This window comes from Phyllostomus hastatus, unplaced genomic scaffold (genome assembly GCF_019186645.2).
Source record: "Phyllostomus hastatus isolate PE091 unplaced genomic scaffold, TTU_PhHast_1.1 phas_contig_1162, whole genome shotgun sequence".
NCBI lineage: Eukaryota > Metazoa > Chordata > Mammalia > Chiroptera > Phyllostomidae > Phyllostomus > Phyllostomus hastatus.
Window position 1 is genome coordinate 12203158 of NW_025333537.1, and position 19346 is coordinate 12222503.

At 60.7% G+C, this 19346-nt stretch overlaps 1 protein-coding gene across 4 annotated transcripts in view; it reads left to right on the forward strand.

Annotated features, from left to right (window-relative positions):
- The window catches only part of TMEM132B (transmembrane protein 132B), a 151732-nt gene that overhangs the window by 87387 nt on the left and 44999 nt on the right, over positions 1-19346 (forward strand). For 2 of the 4 annotated variants that reach the window (XM_045841193.1, XM_045841221.1), the window contains one exon: positions 6202-6348. In XM_045841193.1, the coding sequence (XP_045697149.1) occupies positions 6202-6348 (147 nt within the window). Of the gene's footprint in view, positions 1-5382; positions 5483-6201; positions 6349-17499; positions 17673-19346 lie in introns of those variants that run through there. The other 2 variants (XM_045841203.1, XM_045841213.1) reach the window with 2 other exon arrangements.

Consider the following 19346-nt stretch of genomic DNA (forward strand, 5'->3'; position numbering starts at 1 on the left):
TTAGAGTCCACCCAGCCGCGGCCTGCGCCTTGCGCTTTGGGAGCGGCCAGTGTGGGGTGGGGGGGGGTGGATATGATTTCGGGAGACACCTGAGACGCTTCGGTGTGGCCACCGGATCGGAAGTTTTAAAAACATGGGGTGACGGCGACCCGTAATGCGAGCACACACTCGGAGGTTGGCAGCGACACCCCTTTATTTTCTCAAGGTTCTCTGGGTCGGGAGCCCTGGCATGGCGAGGCTGGGTCCTCTGCTCGGGGTCCCCCTGGTTCCCCTCGTGGTACCAGGGGGGCCCTGTTCCCACCCCAGACCCGACTGGGGACGGACCTGCTTCCAGACTCTCTCGTGCGGCTGGCAGCCCGTTTGCAGGCCGTCCTGAGACGGAGGGCCCTGGGCTGTCGCTGGCTGCTGGCTGCTGCCCTGCGCTCCCGGAGGCTCCCTGCAGCGCCCCCTGCTGCCCGGCCCCACGAGGCCTCGCTGTTCACGCCTTCAGAGCCGCCGGGGAGAGACGGTGTCTGGAGGGGGTTCGCTTGCCAAGTGGAGTCCTCCCAGCAGCACTGCCCCCGTGGAGGGACAGTCTGTCACCGTCACCACATTCTGTGGGTTCCGTGTGCGTCGTAGGTCCCACCCGCACTCAGGGGGGAGCGTGGGCAGGACCCGTGTGGCCACCAGGAGCCGGGGCGCCGTGGGCTGCCCTCAAGTGCGTCTGGAGTCGGGGGAAGGGGTTAGGTGGAGAAGCCATCCTTCGGTGGGGGGACAGCACAGGGACAGTCTCGTGGAGGCGTGGGGACAGCAGGCTGGGCCCAGACCAGCTTCCCAGGCTGGGTGGGGCTTCCGACCAAGGGGAACCCGCGGGCAGGTCCGCGCTGAGCGCTGCGCTGGCCGGAGTGGGGGGGGGGGATGTCTGGAGTTGGAGTGGAAACAGCCTCGCAGCTCCCCTCTTCTCCATGGTTTCCTGGGGCCTCAGGGGCCCCCCAGCTCTGCAAGTCCCTCCGCGGGTGACCGGCCGTCCCCCAGGGCATCGTCGGAACAACCAGCACACAGCAGCAGGCACCTGCTGTGCAGTGATTAGGACGATTCTCTTGTTTGTGAGAACGTTACATTTCCGGTTTGTCAAAGCGGCCCGTACAGTCTGCCCAGAAACCGACTTCCTTAGAGGAACAAGGGGACGAGAGGGGGCGGTAGCCCCACAGGAGGCAGCACACATTGCTTCTGGAAAGTTCTCCCTTCACAGAAAAACCTCCTCTGCACACCCCTGTCCTCGGAGCCGAAACTCTGGCATGGGCTGCCTGTTCCCGGGGCTCCTGCTCTCTCCGGGACTCGGAGACCGAACTGTGCGTCCCCAGTGCCCACTCTTCAGGCTCCCGGGCAGCGGGGACCCCCACGCTGGTCGTCTCGCACTCGGGGCCAGTGCGCAGGCCCCCCTCCGACCCTTCCCTGCCCCGTCATGTCTGTCCGTGTCAGTCCCGGGACAAAGCCACCCTCAGCGGAGCCAGGCGTCCGTCACCTGCCCCCAGGGCCCCGCGGGGACGCACGCACCTCCCCCGCTGACTGGCCACGGGGCCAGCGGTCGGCCGGGAGCACGCCCGTCAGACCCTCTGGTTTCCCCGGCTGCACCCGGACGAGCCCCGTGCCCGGTGCCGGCTCCTCTCGGGAGGTGCGCCCACCGCCAGCGTCGCCCTCCACGGCCTCGCTCTCCCGCACAGAACGTGGCCACCTGACGCCTATCTCTTCCTGGGCCCCTTCCGCCCTCCACGTTGGATGTTTGGGGAGCACCGGGGACAGGTGACAGCGTGGGCAGAGGCCCTGCGCTCCAGCAGCGTCCGGGAAATGCCCCCACGTGTCATTACCGCCGAACACAACACACAAAAGCCCCCGTTTCCTGGCGCTGAGGCCCCGTGGGGGAGACGCCCAGGGGCGAGGTGAGCCAGGCCCGCGGGTGTCCAGGCAGGGCTCCCCGTGGCAGGGGCCGTGGGGCACGTGGGGCCGCCTTCCAGGCAGAGGGAGCGGCGTGGCTCAGGGGCTGGAGGCAGGAGGACGTGAGGTGCTGATTTCAGCACCGCCAGGACGCCGGTCCCCACGAGTACAGAATTCAGTGCGTTTCCACACGCGTGACGTGGGCGTTGCTGTGAGCGTCACCAGCCAAGCCTGTGGGAGCATCCCGGGGATCTCGCGTCGACCTGCGGAGGTTTGGCTGACGGAGGGGAACCGACCGAGGACGGGGACGTGAGACCTCCCGGCCGGCCGGCAGCGAGCTCGCGGCCACCAGGTGGGGGATGTGCTCTCTGCCCGCACAGGTGCCAGGTCTGCCCGCACAGGTGCGAGGTCTGCCCGCACAGATGCCAGGTCTGCCCGCACAGGTGCGAGGTCTGCCCGCACAGGTGCTAGGTCTGCCCGCACAGGTGCATGGTCTGCCCGCACAGATGCCAGGTCTGCCCGCACAGGTGCGAGGTCTGCCCGCACAGGTGCCAGGTCTGCCCGCACAGGTGCGAGGTCTGCCCGCACAGGTGCGAGGTCTGCCCGGACACGTGCCAGGTCTGCCCGCACAGGTGCGAGGTCTGCCCGCACAGGTGCCAGGTCTGCCCGGACACGTGCCAGGTCTGCCCGCACAGGTGCGAGGGAGACGAGGGTGACAGGCTGCTTATCTCGCGTTGAACACGATGTGGGTCCAGCGAGTCCCACTGTGCGCCACTCGGGGCCCGAAGGTGCTGCCCGCTGGCCGCGCGCTCTCTCCCCCGTCCTGTGCAGGGCCACGGTTTCCATCTCTCACTCAGCATTGCCAGTGGGGGCCCCCCAAAGGACCCAATTTAGCGGAAACATTTCAGGGCCTCCCCGGCTCCCCCAGGGCCCCCCTGGGCTTTGCCCTCCATCCCCCCCATCTGCCAGTCCCTGCTCACTGTCAGCAACCCCTCCCGAGGGCCGGGTGGCGGTGGGCCCCGGCCGAGTCCCCTTTCTCGGCAGCCTGACCGGCACGTGTCAGCCCCCTTACCGGGGGGGACTAGGCTGGCGCTGTCCCCTTGTAACAGACCGGCAGTGCGTTCGCACCCTGCTTCCGGCCTGCAGTCGGCACGGCCGGCCAACCCCGACGGCAGAGACGCCGGCGGCGAGCGTGGGGTCCGCCCGGCCGTCGTCCAAGGTCAAGTGTGCGCGCAGAAGGGGAGTCCCTTATAGACGGTCCGTTCTCCAGCGGGGGTTCCTGACGCATCCCGCTGTCTGCCGACGGGCCCTGTGCTCTGTGCTCCCGGCCCCAAGACGTCGGGCAGCAAGTGTCAGTGGGACGGAGCCCCCCCAGGATGGTGACTGTACGTTCTGTGTGTGTGCGTGTGCGTGAGGATATCGGGAAGTAGGTGTCACGTGAATGGACCGAAGGTGGCCCGTGAATGTGGCCCCTGTCCTTCACCGCGGGGGTGCCTGTTCCCGCAAAGGCCCGCCGGCGCCCAACTGGACGTGAACGCATCGGACTGTTCTGGTCACACCCCAACGAGCGTCTCTCCTGCTTCTCCGGCTCACCCTCGCCGCGTGCCCGGCACAGCCGCGCCCCCTTCTGTTAGCCGAGGTGAGGCACCCGCAGGCCCCAAGGCGCCCCCGCAGCTGCACTCCGGAGCCCTCTGACCCCGAGACCGCCGCTGTGTTGCCCAGTGACAGCTTCCAGACACTGAAGACCACCCCCCCCACCGTCCCACCGCCATCCTCCTCTTCCCCAGGGCTCCCTCCCTCTCCCCCTCCTGGGTGGGGGTCCCCCTTGCCCTACTGTGCGGGGGTCTTACACCGGGGGGGGGACTAAGCCAACGTGTGGACTGTCCAGTCGTCGCCCAGACCGAGCTGGTTGTGGGCCACCGCCACCTCGCGGTCACGGCTCTGCGCTGGACCGGCCCCTGGGCCCTCAGGCGCCTCCCGGCGCTGGGACCATCAGTCATCCCCTCACCGCACAGTCTCAGATGCCGGGGCTTCTAAATAACACGCGTCGAGAATATCACCGAGCCTAAAAATACTTCTCTGAAACACACAATGAATATTCAAGGCATGGATCTTTCTGGGCTTAAATTGTTCTAGCAAATGTGGTCTAAAATTGGGCAGGATTTGGCCGGAGAGCTGGAGCTTAGGAATAGACTGATGGGGCTGGGTCACGTGGGCACGGCTCACCGCTCCCTCGGCCGACCTCAGGGTCCCGGCGCCGCAGAGGCCGGGCTGGGACCGAGTGGCCCGAGGCGCCTGGGTCAACTGACCTCCCACCCCCATCAGTCAGCTCCCTGCTCCGGGGCCTCAGAGGTCAGCTCGCAAGAGCTGAGGGCGGAGACCGAAGTTCTCTTTGTGCAAGACGAACCCCTGTCCGCACACCCAGTGTGCCAGCAAACGGAATAAACCAGAACCCCGGGGAGAGGAGACATTTAGTTCCGAGATGGAGGGTGAGGAGCAGGAGATGCGAGGACTTGGGTGCCCTTGCCTGGCAGGTTTCTTCGTGCCCAGCGAGGCGGGCCCTGCACAGGTCTGGGGAGACGGAGGGGAATGAGGCAGGGCCGCTGGGGTCGCTGCCCGGGTCTCCCGTCCTCGGCTGCCTCGTCTGCTGCGGCGGCTGGAACCTCACCCGGCCCGACCCGGAGGGGGCCCATCGGGGCTCCGACGGCGTAGCAGCAAGTGGACCAGTGTTCGTGGTGTCCGGGGCCCGTCACCCCATCCCCGGGATGCCCTGCGAGGCCACTTGGGTCTGTCCCCGCCTCTGTCCCTGCGACCCTGCTGGAGGCCACTGCCGCCCTGGAGAACGCTGACCCTGCTGGTTGGAGGACCCCGCCCTGAGTCCGTCTCCCGCCACCTCCCCCTGGGACCCCGGGTCTCTCTCCGATCCTCGAGCACAGCGGCAGCCGCGGCGGGCACTCTGGGTGGCCTCCTGGCCTGCGCTGGCCCTGTCCCCGCTGTCCAGTGCTGGTGGTCACTCCTGGCGGGTCACCGGGCTCTGAAACTCCAGGGCGAGCTCAACTGCTGCGGCGTTCTCGGGCGGGAAACACAGAACGCACAGCAATAGGGGGGGGGACAGCGGGGGGGGGGGCGGGGGGATGGTGCTCCTCGCCCTGGGCATCAGGGCAGAGGGGCTGCGCGACGAAGGCCCCGAGGACGAGGGCCTGTGCTGGCTTTGGGACGCGTCGGCCCTGAAGGGCAGAGGGCTGGCGATGGGGCCGCGGTTAGGGAGCTGAGCGCGCGAGACTCTGGTTAGAGACGTGAGCCCCGAGTGTGCGCCGGGCGGGCAGGGAAGGACGCCCGCGGGGCTCACGGGGAGGCTGTGCGCGTGGGGGCAGGGCGGGCGCAGGGCTGGCTCCTGGTCCCGGCTCCGCAGTGACCGGCTCTGCGGCCCCCAGCTGGCCGCTCGCTGACGGGGTGGGAGGGCCGCTGTGGGTGCATCTGGACGCTGAGGACCCCTGACCTCGGGCCGCCTGATGAAAGCTCTCTGCGAGCAGCCGTGTGAGGATGTGACGAGACGCTCGAGCAGCAGGTGCGGGGCACAGCGGGGCCGCGAGGTCCCCGGGGGGGCGGGGGGCTCTGCCCATCGAGGCCCGGCTCTGGAACTTCTCGCCAAGGGCCCCGCGGGGCCGCAGGTTGGGGCGGCCGAAAGCGGGGGAGAAGAGAGGGTGCCTGTCTTCGTGGTTCGCACGAGTGAGTCCCCGGGGCGTCATGCGGGCGGGACGGACAGCTTCGAGCAGAAGCACGTGCCGCCGGCGGAACTTCGCGGGAGGGAAGAGCGAGTCGGGGCAAAGGAAGGCATCCAGAGTCTCCGGGGGGAGGTGCCGTGGGGGCGGCGGTGCCTCCTCCTCGGTCCCCTGGCCGGGCTGCCTCCCAGGTCCCCACACCCTCCTCTCCTCTTCCCTCCCCCGGGGGACCTCTCCCCGCCTGCGGGGGAAGCGCAGGCCCCGCCGATCCTCTCCACCCCCACGACACGTCGTCCCTTCCCGTCCCGGGGCCCCTGAGGCAGAAGGCGCCTCCCTCCCCGAGGGCTGCCGACAGAACACTCCCCCTGAAGGGGGCAGCTCTGGCCCCCCCCCCCCCCCCCACTCTGGGCGCCTGGGAACATTGCAGGACACTTAGCTGTCAGGGGAAAGCCACGGACAGCCAGCGCCCCCGGCGCCCCCCGGAGGCGAGGGCGCGTCTGTGCTTGGGGTGTGCTCTTACTGCCTGTTTCCAACTGAGGTGGTTCCGTGTCTCCCCACCCCCCAGGATCAAGGCTGCGGCCGGTGTGAGAATCGCGGCGGTGAGGGTCAGCGGCGAAGACCACTGGGCCGTGCAGGAAGAGATCGACAACGATGGTGTGGGGACCACGGCCGCCCTCACCTGCGTGGGCCAGCACCTGGACCCGCGGAGCAGGTAGGCGCCGAGGGCCTGCCGGGGCCCCGGCAGCGGGCGTGGGGGACACTGACAGCAGGTGGACGTGCGTGTGAGGACGGCGGAGACCCCTCTGGCCGACGTGCGCTCCTGAGCTGGGCCCCAGACTTTGGGGGGGGCGGGGGCTCGGGGCGGCTGCCCCGTGGTGGGGGGGGCCCTCATTCTTCACGCTCTGGGCTGCAGCCGCCCGATTGGCCCCGCAGCCTCAGACACGACCAGGGCTCACCTTTGTCGCGGTGCTGGGCCTGACAGGCTTGCTTTGAGAATATTATCATTGTCATTATCATTGTCATCGTCATTATTTGCAGTGGGGAGGTGGAGCACAAAAGGGGCCAAGTGCAAACTCCTTGGAGGCGAGAGGAGCTGTCCCTGGTGAGGGGCACGCTGACGTGACTGTGGCTGCCGAGTGGCCGCCTCCTGGTGTCCCAAAGTGGCCGTCCTGCTGGGGCCACGCCGGGTGTCGGCGCGTGGCCTCAGAGCGTTAAGTCGGGGGAACGTGGCGTGGACGGCCGGCACCTGTCTGCGTGGACTGAGGTGCCAGCCTCGGGCTCTCCGGGCTGAGCTGATGGCCGTGCACCAGGCACCCAGTGTGCAGGGAGATCTCTCACCCCGAGGTCCCTTTGCCTTTCTTTCCGATTGTCACCACGGGTTGTCTCTTCTCTCTTTTCTGGTGTTCACACCCTCTGAGGTCCACCGCAGTCTTAGCCACAGCAGGGAATGAATGAATGAATGAATGAATGAGTGAGTGAATGAATGAATGAGCGAGTGAGTGAATGAGCGAGTCAGTGAGTGAATGACTGAGTGAAATGAATGAGCAAGCTAATGAATGAATGAGTGAATGAGTGAGTGAATGAATGAGTGAATGAGTGAGTGAATGAATGAGTGAATGAGTGAATGAATGAGTGAATGAGTGAGTCAGTGAGTAATGAATGAGTGAGTGAAATGAATGAGCAAGCGAATGAATGAATGAACGAGTGAGTGAATGAGCGAGTCAGTGAGTGAATGAGTGAGTGAGTGAGTGAGTGAGTGAATGAGTGAGTGAGTGAGTGAATGAGCGAGCGAGTTAATGAATTAGTGAGTAAATGAATGAATGAGTGAATGAGTGAGTGAATGAGTGAGTGAATGAGTGAGTGAGTGAGTGAATGAGTGAGTGAGTGAGTGAGTGAGCGAGCGAGTTAATGAATTAGTGAGTAAATGAATGAATGAGTGAATGAGTGAGTGAATGAGTGAGTGAGTGAGCGAATGAATGAATGAGTGAGCGAATGAATGAATGGATGACAGGGGGGGAGGAGAGACTGGGCGGAGCTCGCCTTTCCCAGCCGGGTGCCCGCTGGGTGCTGCCCCTAACGGGGGACCCCGGCCTCAGCCAGATGTCTTCCTGCCCGCGGTCCATGGTCTCTTTCCAAGGGAGGGAAGGGACTCGGGCTGGGGGGCCCAGAGCCTCCCCGTTGGGAACAGCAAGGTCGGTGCCTGTCGCTGCAGACTCAGCGCCCCGGTCAGCGTCCCGCACGCCTCCTGACAGAGGTTTCAGTCTGCACCCCCGCGTGGCTCCCCTGGGAACCTGCTCCTGCCGGCCGAGCGTGCCCCCCACACCCTGGGCTGTCAGAGACGCAGAGAGCCTCGGACACTCACACATGCTCTCCGCTACAGGGAGCAGGACCCCCCCGCCCCCAGAGAGGCTGCAACAGTAAGGTTATGTTCTCATCTCACCTGGGGGACATTTAGAGGGGGGTTGTGTGGTTGGTGCGTCACCAGGCGGGTTGTGCCTGTCCGCTCTGTGGCACCCAGTCCACTGGCTGTCATCCTCCAGCTTCTTTCCTCATGGTGGCAGGATGGCTGCGGCAGGCCCAGCCATCACACACGCATCCAGTTGTAGACAAAGACTGGAAGGGAGCCAGCATTCTCCTCAGATACCTTGGTTTCCCGGGGAGGACCTCTCCAGCTACGCCCCTGGAGGTCTTTTTTGGGATCTCACCAGTAAAGACGGGGTTCCGTGTCGCTGCCCATCAAAGCGGGGTCAGCCAGGAAAATGACCATCTGGTATTGTTCCGGGCTTTGTCGTGGGGGTGGGGCGGGCTGCCGTCAGGGAAGAATGGCAAGAACGGGGCTCGGCGGCCGTATTTTGCCGCGCTCTTCAGAGGTGCCCGTCACAGGGCAGGGCTCGATCTCCGTTCTACGCTGGGACGAGTGGGTGCGGTCCTCACGGGGAGTCGCCCTCCTGGTGGCTGGGGGCCCATCATGGTGGCTTCGTCCGGGGGCTGCCGTTAGGTCCACACTCATGAAGTCCAAGCGGCGAGGGGACCCAGGTTCCTCGGGTACGTGGGGGAGTTTGGGGGTGTCTGGGCCCAGGTGCGCAAGCAGCCCCTCAGCCGCCTGTCTCTCATCTCTCCTCTGGGCGGGCGACCCCTCTGGCCGGCTCTTCCTCCTGGTGGCAGGAGGGCCCCCCGCCCCCCGCCCCCAGGGCCCCTCACTCCCCTGGGGAGAAAGCTGCTTCTCCCCATCGGGGCCGCACCAGGCCTGGGGCACCACCGCTGCATCTCTCTGTTTGGGGCAACGTGGCTCCTGGACCCCCCCAGAACCCGTCTCTGCAGCCAGCCCCGGAAGTGGGGGCCAACGGACCCGCCGGATGACGTGGGTGGGCTTCCAGTGTGGGACGCAGAGAGGGTCCTGCACAGGGAGGGTGCAGGGGCGCAGCGCAGGGGTGGCCGGCCAGTCGCCCCAGCCTCCTGTTGTGCTCGGACTCAGGTCCTCAGACGCCGCGGGCCGCGGTGGCGGTTCCCGGGGCCGTGCACAGCGCAGGCGCCGTGTGGGAATTCTGGGCCACCCTGGTGGTGGTGTTTTAAGTTCAAGGAAGAACTCGGGCTGCGGAGATGACTTCTGGGTTTGTGGGCGTCGGTTTCCCGTTCTCTTTAGGAGGGACGGAAGGTTCCGGGACGAGAAACGTCGTTCCACGAGCGGCCACTCACCTTCCAGCGCTTTCTCAGTCCCCTCCGGTGTCCGACCTCTCCGGCCGGGAGGGGCGCGCCCAGCTCGCCACCTGCCCCGGGAAGACCCGCTCCTTAACCGAGACAAGTAGTTGCTGCTGCTTGTGCTTTTCGGTGGAGTCGTGCTGTCAAATGAGGCGTGAAGTGCAGGCTCCCCGGCGAACAAAGGGAACAGGCGCACGTATCACTAACCGACCCTCCCACGGAAAGCTGTAGTCTCTGAGTTGTGACAACCTCGGGTGGGACGGAGTTTCTAATAGGATATAATGTACGAACCGCCTGGAAGTCTGCGATAAGAGCCGGAAGCGTGTTGTGCGTGCGGGCAGGGCCGGGGCGCTCAGCCGGCGAGGCTGGGGAGGTCTTAATTCGAAAGGTTTTAATGAGCCCGCGTTGTGCGGGAATGCGGGGAGTGTGGACGCAAACAGCCGATAGGGCTGGTGCTGCCGGCGGGGGGGGAGGGCGAGAGGCGACGAGACCGATCGGCGGGTGGAGGACTCGGGGCCAGAGGGAACGGGGCGGGGGGGGCGCGGCGAGAGGCGGGTGGTGGGAAACCCGGGCCGGGCCGGGGGGCTGGAGGCAAGGGCGGGAGGTGAAGGGTTTCTTCCCGGCCGGCGGGCCCCGGGCCCCAGAGATTGGCCGCAACTGCAGGCGTGGGCGGGTGCTCCACGCGGCGCGCGTCCGGAGATTGGAGCAGAGGTGGGGTGGGCGGGGCTTAGCGGTGCCTGTGGGAGGAGCTTCTGCTTCCCCGCCCACTGAAACGCTCCTGGGGCCCTGAACTGGCTGCTCCGCTGCAGCCCCGCTCAAGGTGAAGTCAAGGTCGAAGTCACCTGCCGACCGAGTTTGGCAATCTGGAGCCTAGCGCGGCGGCCCGGACGCGGGGGCCCCCTGAGCAGCAGAGGACTTCGCTGTGACTGGCCGGGCCGACTCGTCGCCCGTCCTGTGAGACGGACGCCCACAACCAGTGTGGCCAGAAGGAAGTCACCGCGCCCAGCGTCCCTGGGTGCGTCTGTGACCGTGCACCAGGCGGCGTCTCCCGTCGCCTTTAGGGATTCTCACGCAGGTGAGAAACGAGAATGAAAGAAATGACCAATTTACCTGTAGACACGTGTTCACGCACTGGCATATTACTCGGCAAGAGCAAGAATGAAATCTGGCCCCTTGTGACGACACGGATGGGCCCGGGGGGCCCTGTGCTCCACGAAGTGCGTGCGACAGAGAAGGACAAATGCCGCATGTTTCCACTCGTACGTGGGATCTAAAAGGAACCCCCTCCCCCGAAGACTCAACAAGACGCAGTCCAAGCAGGCCCACAGACAGACAGCGGCTGATGGCCGTCAGAGGGCAGGGTGGCCGAAGGGGCGTGAACAGTGGAAGGACACATACACAAAAAATACATAAAATAAAGACTCCCCGGGACTGGGGAAACAATGGGTAAAAAGAAGGAAAGAAGACAGTGCAGCGATCGCAACAGCCGCCTCTGTGTCTGGGAAAAGTCCTGTGTTTCTACGAGACTCAGGTTCCTTTGGGTTCTTCCCTCCTGTGACAGCCCGCGCTGAGAGGAGAAAGTGCGCGGAATGTTTTTGTGTGGCTCTGAGGGCGATTTTGTGGGATTCTGCCGTTTGTCCCTTATTTTCTTGTAGAAAATGAACAACCATGGAACGCTCGTTACACGCATTACATGCATCACCCTTCGGTGAGCCCTGGAGGAACGCGGACTTTAACAGTCAGGAGCCTGAGAGCCCCGTCGGGCAGGTAGCCGCCGTCATTCCCATTTACCAGATGGGCACACCGAGGCACGGGTCCCCTGGCTCCCCCACGGCTTCAGAGCCCACGCCAAGCCACTGCCCTGGACTGGCCACCAGGTGCCAGGAGATGCCGCGAAGGGATGTTTATTGATGAGAGAGAGAGAGGGGAAGAGGGAGAGAGAGAAACCCACCGGTCACTTTCCGTACGTGCCGGGACTGGGGATCTAACCCTCAACCGAGGTGCAAGGCTCTGACTGGGAATGGAGCCCAGAAGCCTTTGGTGTACAGGACAGCGTTCTAACTAACCGAGCCACCTGGCCAGGGCTGTCATTAAGAGTCTTGAGTTGAGGCCACCCTAGACGATGTGGTGGCCCCTCCATCCGATGAGGTGACCCTGTAAGGGAGACGCACAGAGAAAAAGGCACCGCAGAGCCGGAGGCAGAGATGGGGGGGGCGCCGCTCGAGCCGGTGGGCGCAGGAGCCACCTACCGAGAGCGCCAGAGGCAGCGGAGGGGCCTTCCCCCGGAGCCTCAGGAGGGAGCGGGGGCTCCGGCTTCTAGAGCTGCAAAGAACCAGCCTCTCTTGTCTCAAGCCCTGGAGTGTGTGGCGCTTGTTACAGCGTCCCTAGGCGGACCGAGTGAGTCAAGGCTCCGCAGCAGCGGAGGCCTGTCCGCATGGCCGGTGGGCGGGGGGGGCTTACAAAGTGACGTGCGCTATCCTCGGGGTGCCCGGCCTCGGCGACTTCGAGAAGACTCCCCAGGTCACCTGGGCCGGCAGCCGGAGCTGAGAATCACAGACACAGGAACGAAGGAAGTGCTGGTGAATTGAAACACCGCCAGGAGACACAGGTGTTTCATTTCGAACAGTTTCGGGACCCGAAAATAGTGGACTTAGAAACACGCAGTTCCCGGATGTGCAGGGGCAGCGGCCGTGGGGCTCCTGGGGACCTTGGAGCACCAGCGACACGGCGGTCGGGAGCCGGGAGCCGAGGCAGAGGAACACAGCAGGCCCCGAACTGGTCTGTGGTTTCCGCCGGAACGTGGCCACCGCGTCCGCCTGCGGGAAGTGGAGGGCTCCCCCTCACGCCCCAAACAGGCTCAGGCCAGCCGAAGCAAAGAAAAAAAGAAATATTTTAAAAACACTCCACCTCTTTCTCCACCCAGCAGGAAACCCTGTGTGAGCGTGTGCTGCTGGCCAGTATGAAAAGGCCCCTTACTTCAAAAGTAGCCGCCGCTCCGCTGGGGAAGTTTGGAAAACAGCGCTGAGTGAAATGGGAGGAATGAAAGTCGTCCCCGAACCCGTGCGTGATCCAGGGGCAGGCGCGGCTAATATGTGGATGCGTGTATATGCACACACACTAACATGCCACTTTGGTCAATGCTAGAATTGGTTTAGCTTTGAAAACAGTTTTACTGTAATCAGGTAGAATACATAAATGACACTGTTTAACTATAACAGTAAACCCCCACCCCCTTGAAAAACCTGATACAAAGTGGTGGTTTTCTTCCTCTTCAAATACACACAGGCACACACATAAGTAACTCTTTACAACAGTTTCAGGATTCCTGGGGCCTTGCAACGACCTGTCGTTTTAAATCATTTTGAATGTAACGTTTAATAGCAGTGTAGCATTCTATTGATACTATAGCTGGATTGTCTGTTCATCCCCCGTGTTTCATCTCCGTCCTCTTTGAAACATTGCTGCTGGCTATTGTTATGATGTTTCCATTTCCCCCTTTTACACATTCTCTTTTTAAACATAAAGTCTCTGTTAAATATTCCTGTAGGTAATCTTTAGGAGAGAACGCTGCCAGTGAAGAGGTCAAAAGACGAGATGGAACTTTACGTTTTTGATGCTTTTGTGACATGTTCCTGCCCGTTCGCTCCGCCAGCTCTGTGTGAGACCCCCGTTCTCAAAACAGCAACGACCCCCCGCCCTTCTCGCCGTCTGTTTAGTTTTGCCTTTGTGCTGCGGGCCCGGTAGCTGACATTACACAGGGTGTGCAGCACTCTCCTCCGCCTGGGTCCTTCCCCCGAGTCTGTGTGCTTAGGTTCCTCCACGTCTTTTCTCGACCTGGTCACTCCTTTTTCCGGCACCGGATAATCGCCCGCCGTCTGGACGGACCGCAGCTCGCTCACCCACCCTCCGCTGAAGGGCACCCTGGGTGCCCCCAGGGTTTGGTAGTGATGAATAAAGCTACCGTAAATATCCATGTGCATATTTTATTGTGTGTGTGGGCAGAAGTTTTCAGCTCCTTTGGGTGAGCCCCGAGAGGCGTGGTTGCTGGACCGTGTGGTAAGAGTGTGTTGAGTTGTGTGTGACGCCGCCACACTGTCATACGCAGGAGCCGGACCACCTTGTACTGCCCCGCAGTGAGTGCGCCTTCCTGTCGCTTCACAGCCCCACCAGGATTTGGCTGTTAGTGTTTGGGAACTGAGCCGTTCTCACGGGTGTGTAGTGGCATCTCATTGTTTTAATTTGCAACTCCCTGATGACATGTTTTTAAAAAGAGTTTATTTATTATTCTTAGAGAAAGAGAGGGAGAGAAACATCAATGTGGCCCCCACTGGGGACCTGGCCCACAGTCCAGGCACGTGCCCTGACTAGGAATCGAACTGGCGACCTTTTGGTTTGCAGGCTGGCGCTCAATCCACTGAGCCACACCAGCCAGGGCTCCCTAATGACATGCTGTTTGGAGCATCTTCTGTGTGGTTATTTTCCATCTGTATGTCCTCTCTGGTGAGGCGTCTGTTCAGACCGTGGCCCATTTCTATCTGGGCTGTCTGTTTTCTCGCTGCGGTGCTGAGAGCTCTTTGTATGCTTTAGACACCGGTCCGTGGTCGGCTGTGTGGTGTGCAAACACCTTCTCCCAGTCTGGGGCTTGTCTGCTCAATCTCTTAATCAGACATACCTCTTTGAGTCTCCACACCCTGTCTGGAATAAACTGACAGGTTTCAAAGCAGCTACCTGTAGATGACTCAGTAGTTTTCCTGATTCTCAAGATGGATAGTTTGGGGGGAAAAAAGGAACCCATGTTTGGGTGTTCTGGAGTTGTTGGTAAAAAACGAAGCAAACGTGTCTCGTCTTACGCCCCCGAGGCTGCTGACCAGGGAAGCCTCCCGGGCTGAGCGCGGTGTCCCGGTGGGTGACGTGCGGGTCATCCCTGGAACGTCCCTGGGGCTGCCTCCTGGCCTCGGGCTGTGGTCCTCCCCCTCCGATCCCTCCCGCTACCAGTGGCCAGGCTGATCTTAAAACGCTGCCTTCGTCATGACCTGGTGGCTCCCTGTCGCCCGTCTCTGCAGGTCTAGACAATCGGCTGGACTTTCACAGTCCCTTTCAGAAGCAGGGACTCACACTCCCTCTCCTAAGATGCTCAGAACGCTGGTCCAGGAGACAGACGCTGAGATGGAGAAGCTCAGCCAGCAAGGGGTGCTCTGCACAGTTCTAGGACGGGAGACCGAGGAGCAAGCAGCAGGGAAGAAAGGGGGCACAGTGTGTTCTGTGGGGACGAATCCGGGAAGGCTTCTCAGAGGCGGTGACGTTTGACCTGGTCCTTAAAGGGTGGGCGGGAGTTTAAAGGGGCCTAAAAATAAACATGTCTGGGAAGCGGGCCCGTGTGGCTGTTCTCTGTGTAATAATATCCACACTGAATGGCATGAGTCTTCCAGAATGTTCTCTGGGGCAGACGCTGGGGAGGGGCTGAGCGGGAGCAGTGCAATTAAGCATTTTCCACCAAAGCAGGTGCCACCGGCGCTCAACAACCCATTGAAACGGTAAGAAAAACGTCTGGGTTCTTTTTTGTTGTTGTTTGTTTGTTTTCTGAAAACATCTGTTAACAAGACAGTCTCGCTTCCGTTTGTCGTCTCCCGAGCCTGAGTGACGGTAATTCAGACGAGGGTCGCGCACCGTGAAACTGAGCCGCGTCGGGCAGGGCGGAGTCGGGGGGACTGTGGTTTTTCCTGCGGCAACTTATCAACATTGGGGCCCCCACCCCACCCCTGGGTCGGGAAGCATCAGACCTGGTGGGGGCGCCTGCCGGGCGGAGGGGCGTGTGATCTCTCCCCTGTCGGTCCCCTCCCTTGTCCCAAAGGTGAGAACTGTAGGCCTTCGCCCCCTGTGCCTGCACAGACGTGGGGTCTGGGACGGGACGCAGCCCTCCCATCCGCCGGCACGGTGCCGCACTGTCACGGGGGCTTCCTGGTTCGCACGCTGCACCCGTCTGTCCGTGGCCCCGCGCGCTTCAGGAAGGGATGCGCGGTCGCCGTTGGGAAACGGCAATCAGGGTGTGAAGGACCCCGTTTGCGCTGTTTCCGGGTGCAGTCCCTGCCCTGCCCCCCACCCCCCGACTTCGGCAGGTTCTCTCCTTTGGGGGGGGGCTTCGTTTTCTGTCGCGGGCACTTGTGGCGGGAACGGCACACTCTGGTGAGCCTCTCGGGAGCCCCTCCCTGTTCTCCAGACGGACGGTGAGTCGCTTCCCTAATTTCCCTGTTGAGGCCGCTTAGGTGATTTCTAAACAGCTTGCTGTTCCAACTAGTACTTAAATTTTCATCTTTTAAATGATTTTCTTCGGTGCGTTTCCAGAAGTGATGGTGCTGGTGGTGGGTGTTTTTTAAAGGTTTATTGCTTCGGAAAATTGCTTCTCCGGAAGTTCCAGCTAATGCTCGTGGGGGGCGGGGGCCATCATCTGGTTCTGCCCTCCGCGCGCGCCCACCCGCCCGCCCGGCCCTCCTCTACCCGGGAGACTGGACTCCTGGGGCCCCGGGTGCAGGCGTCTTGCACCCCACCCCTGGTGCCGCCCTGCTGGCGTGTGGGCTCCAGACTGGCTGATCGGCTCTGCCTGCCCACGGGCCTCTGGGTGTGCCTGCGGCCTGGCGATGAGCCGGGCCACCCAGGGAAGTCTGCCTCTGGGGGCTACGGCTGCAAGAGCACCCACACAGTCGGGCCTGAGCCCATGCGGACCCCTCTAGCCCCGGCCGAGGGGCCCCGCTTTGGGGCTGTCTCTGTCCACGCTCTCTGAGCTCCCATTTTACTTTGATACCTTCCCCCCATTGTGGCTCATCGGTTTTTGTAGTGAACGTTGCTGTTCAGATGACGGACCAGACCCCAAGTGGTGCCTTCCCTGGCAGGAGGGTGGACCTGGCCGGCCTGGGGGGAGTGAGCCCTCGATAAGTGTTATCGTTACTGATCCTGCGTGTGTTTTTATCCGTGGTCCTACTGTGTGGTCTCCCTCTACGGTTCCTGCCCTGTATCCCTTCCTTGCTTTCTTGTAGATTGATCAGGAGAAGGTTGGTCATAAATCCATTCTCAGTTAGCTGCGAAGCTGCACACTCATTGCGTGAGGGCTGCTCTAGAGAATCCCACATTTGCCCTGGCTGGAGTAGCTCAGTGGATTGAGCGTGGGCTGCGGACCAGGCATTGCAGGTTTGATTCCCAGTCAGGGCACATGCCTGGGTTGCGGGGCCATGCCCCTAGCAACCACACATTGATGTTTCTCCCCCCCACTCTATCTCTCTCTCTCCCCTCTCTAAAAAAATACATAAATAAAATCTTAAAAAAAAAAGAGAATTCCACATTCCACTTTTCTGTGCCGAAGTCTGGTGTCATGTGATACCTGGGCCGTATTTCCAGGCGGCTCCTGACCGTACGTTATGCCACGGACCACTTTCCCTAATGAAGCGCCATCGTCATGGGGCAGGCCGATGCTCCATCCGTGTTACTGTGCACGGTCAATATTCATTCGTTCCCCTGTACCTGCCTTTTTCTCGACTCTTTTATTCCCTCCCCCGCTTCCCTCCTTCCGTCCGGGCTCGCCCTTGTTCTGCCGTCACTGGTGTTTTACCGGGCGGCGTTTGCTGTGGGTGAACGTTGCCACTGGTTGCTGGAAAGGCCTGTGCGGCGTCCCTGTTTCGGAGAGCGCTTTGCCCGGGGTGGGGATCGAAGCCGGCACTCACCGCGCCGCGCTCCGAGTAGATCATCGCGCCGCCTCTGGCTCCTGCGGCTTGTGCCAGGCAGTTGCCGACAGTCTGACTATTTTTCCTTCCAAGGTCGTCTTTTTTTTTTTTTTTCTTTCCTATGGCTGCTTTTGAAAAAAATCAGACGTTCTCGAGGTCTCATTTGGATACAATGAAACACATCCACTGTCGATGCACCTCTGATGTGTTTTGACAAAGGTGCGCACCTGACTCATCAACACCGCCAGCGAGAGGCCTGCCGTTGCCATGACGACCGGAGGTGTTCGCGCGCCCGATCCAACCTCCCCGCCCCGGTTCCCAGGCAACCGCTGACCTACTTTCCGGCTCGGTGGAGCAGATGGGCTCCTTCTAGCGTGTAACGGGGCCGGCGCGGGGTCTGGCAGCGCTCACTGGGCGTGCTGCTTCGGGCCGTCCCCACGCCGCGCGTGTGTGTCCGCACTCCGCCCCTCCTCCGCTCCGCCGTGGCGTGCTGCCGCGTAGATACAATTTGTTGCCTGTCTGTCTGTGCGTGGACATTTAGACCCTTTCCAGCTTCATGCTCTTGTGAGGGAAGTTGCCACAAAGTTGCCACAAAGGCTCGCATCCAAATCCGCGTGTGAAGGAGGTACGTTACCGTTTCCTGTGGTTAGTATCCGGGGGCGGGTCCCTGGGTCACAGGGCAGCGCACGTTTCATGGCGGACGAAACTTACAGAAGGCGTTGCAAAGTGAGCGCATCATTGTATCCTGTGGGGAGGGGGAGTTTCAGTTGCTCCTCGCCCTCGTCAACGTTTGACAGTGTCTGCCTTTAATTTTAGCCTTTCTAGTGAGTGTGTAGACTCGTTACACTGTGGTTTATCTGCATTTCCCTACTAGCTAAGTGTTGGGAGCATCTTTTCCTGTGCTTACGTGCCATTCATATGTCGTCTTTGTGGATATGTATGTTCGAACCTTTTGTCCACTGAAAACAGTCTGGTTGGCTGGGTTCTAATTATTAAATTGTAAGAGTTGTTTTTATGTTCTGGGCACTAGACTCTTACTAGATAAATATTTGGAAACGTTTTCTTCTAGTCTGGCTTCCCCTTTTCTTTTATTTCCTTTTTTAAATTTTTTGCCTTTTGAGGAACAAAAGCTTTAAATTTTGATATGGTCCTCTACCGTGTCAAAATTTAATTTAAACTTAGTAGAAAGTTTATTGATTTTTTTAATTTTATGGTTCATGATCTTTGAGTCCTATTTTTTACCCTACGCAGAGTCATGAAGACTTGGGACTGTATTTCCTTGTAGGAGTTTTATGGTTTTAGATCTTATGCTTAGGGCTGTAATCCCACCCCCCAGCCCCCTGCTGTGTGTGTGTGTGTGTGTGTGTGTGTGTGTGTGTGTGGCTGAGGTGAGGATCCTGTTCTCCGCTCTCTTTTTTTCCCCCCCTTTTTTGGTTCTCTCTCTCTCCTTCCTTCATCCCATCCTTCTCTCCTCTCTGTCCTTTTCTCCCTTCTTTCCTATGGCGCTTTTTGCCCAGTGCCCAGCACGGTTGTTGAGAACAAACTCCCCACTCAAGTACCGTGATGCCCTTGTTGAAAATCTGTCGGCCGCACGGGTGTTTGCACCCCCGTCCCTGGACTCTGTTCTGGCCCAGGTAGGGGTGCGTCTGCTGGGCCACGTCATCCTCATTATTTTGAGACCAGGTGTTTGTAACTTCTTCACATTTTATCTTCTGTTTCCAAGCTGTTTTGCTATTCTGAGTCTTTTGAATTTCAAAATCAGTTTTGGATTCAGCTTATTAATTTCTAGAAAAAAAAGTAAGCCTTCCGGGGTTTTGATTGAGATTGCATTGCATGCGGAGACCAAGTTGGGAGAGTTCATACGCATTTTTAACAATAGCGAGTGCTCTGATCCATGAATAGGTGATCGCTATCAGTTCACGTGGGCCTTTTCAAACTTCTCTGGGCAACATTTCCTACTTCTAGTGTAAGGGCATTGCAAATACTTTGTTGAATGTATCCCCTAAGTATTTCCTGCTTTTTGATGCTGTTGCAAAGGGTATTCTTGTTTACAATTTTAATATCCAACTATTAATTTAGAAGTATAATTGGCTTTTTACATGGACGTTATCTTCCGTGACTTTCCTAATCTCGCTTAGTCACTCTAAAAACGTTTCTCTGGCGGCTCTCCGAGAACTCTCTGTGTGGGTGCCCCTCGGTCACGTGACCCGGCAACAGGGACAGGCGACTTCTCATCCAGTCTGGAGAGCCGTTCTTTCTTTCTTTTCACGCTGCTGTTGGGAACCTGATCTCAGGAGAA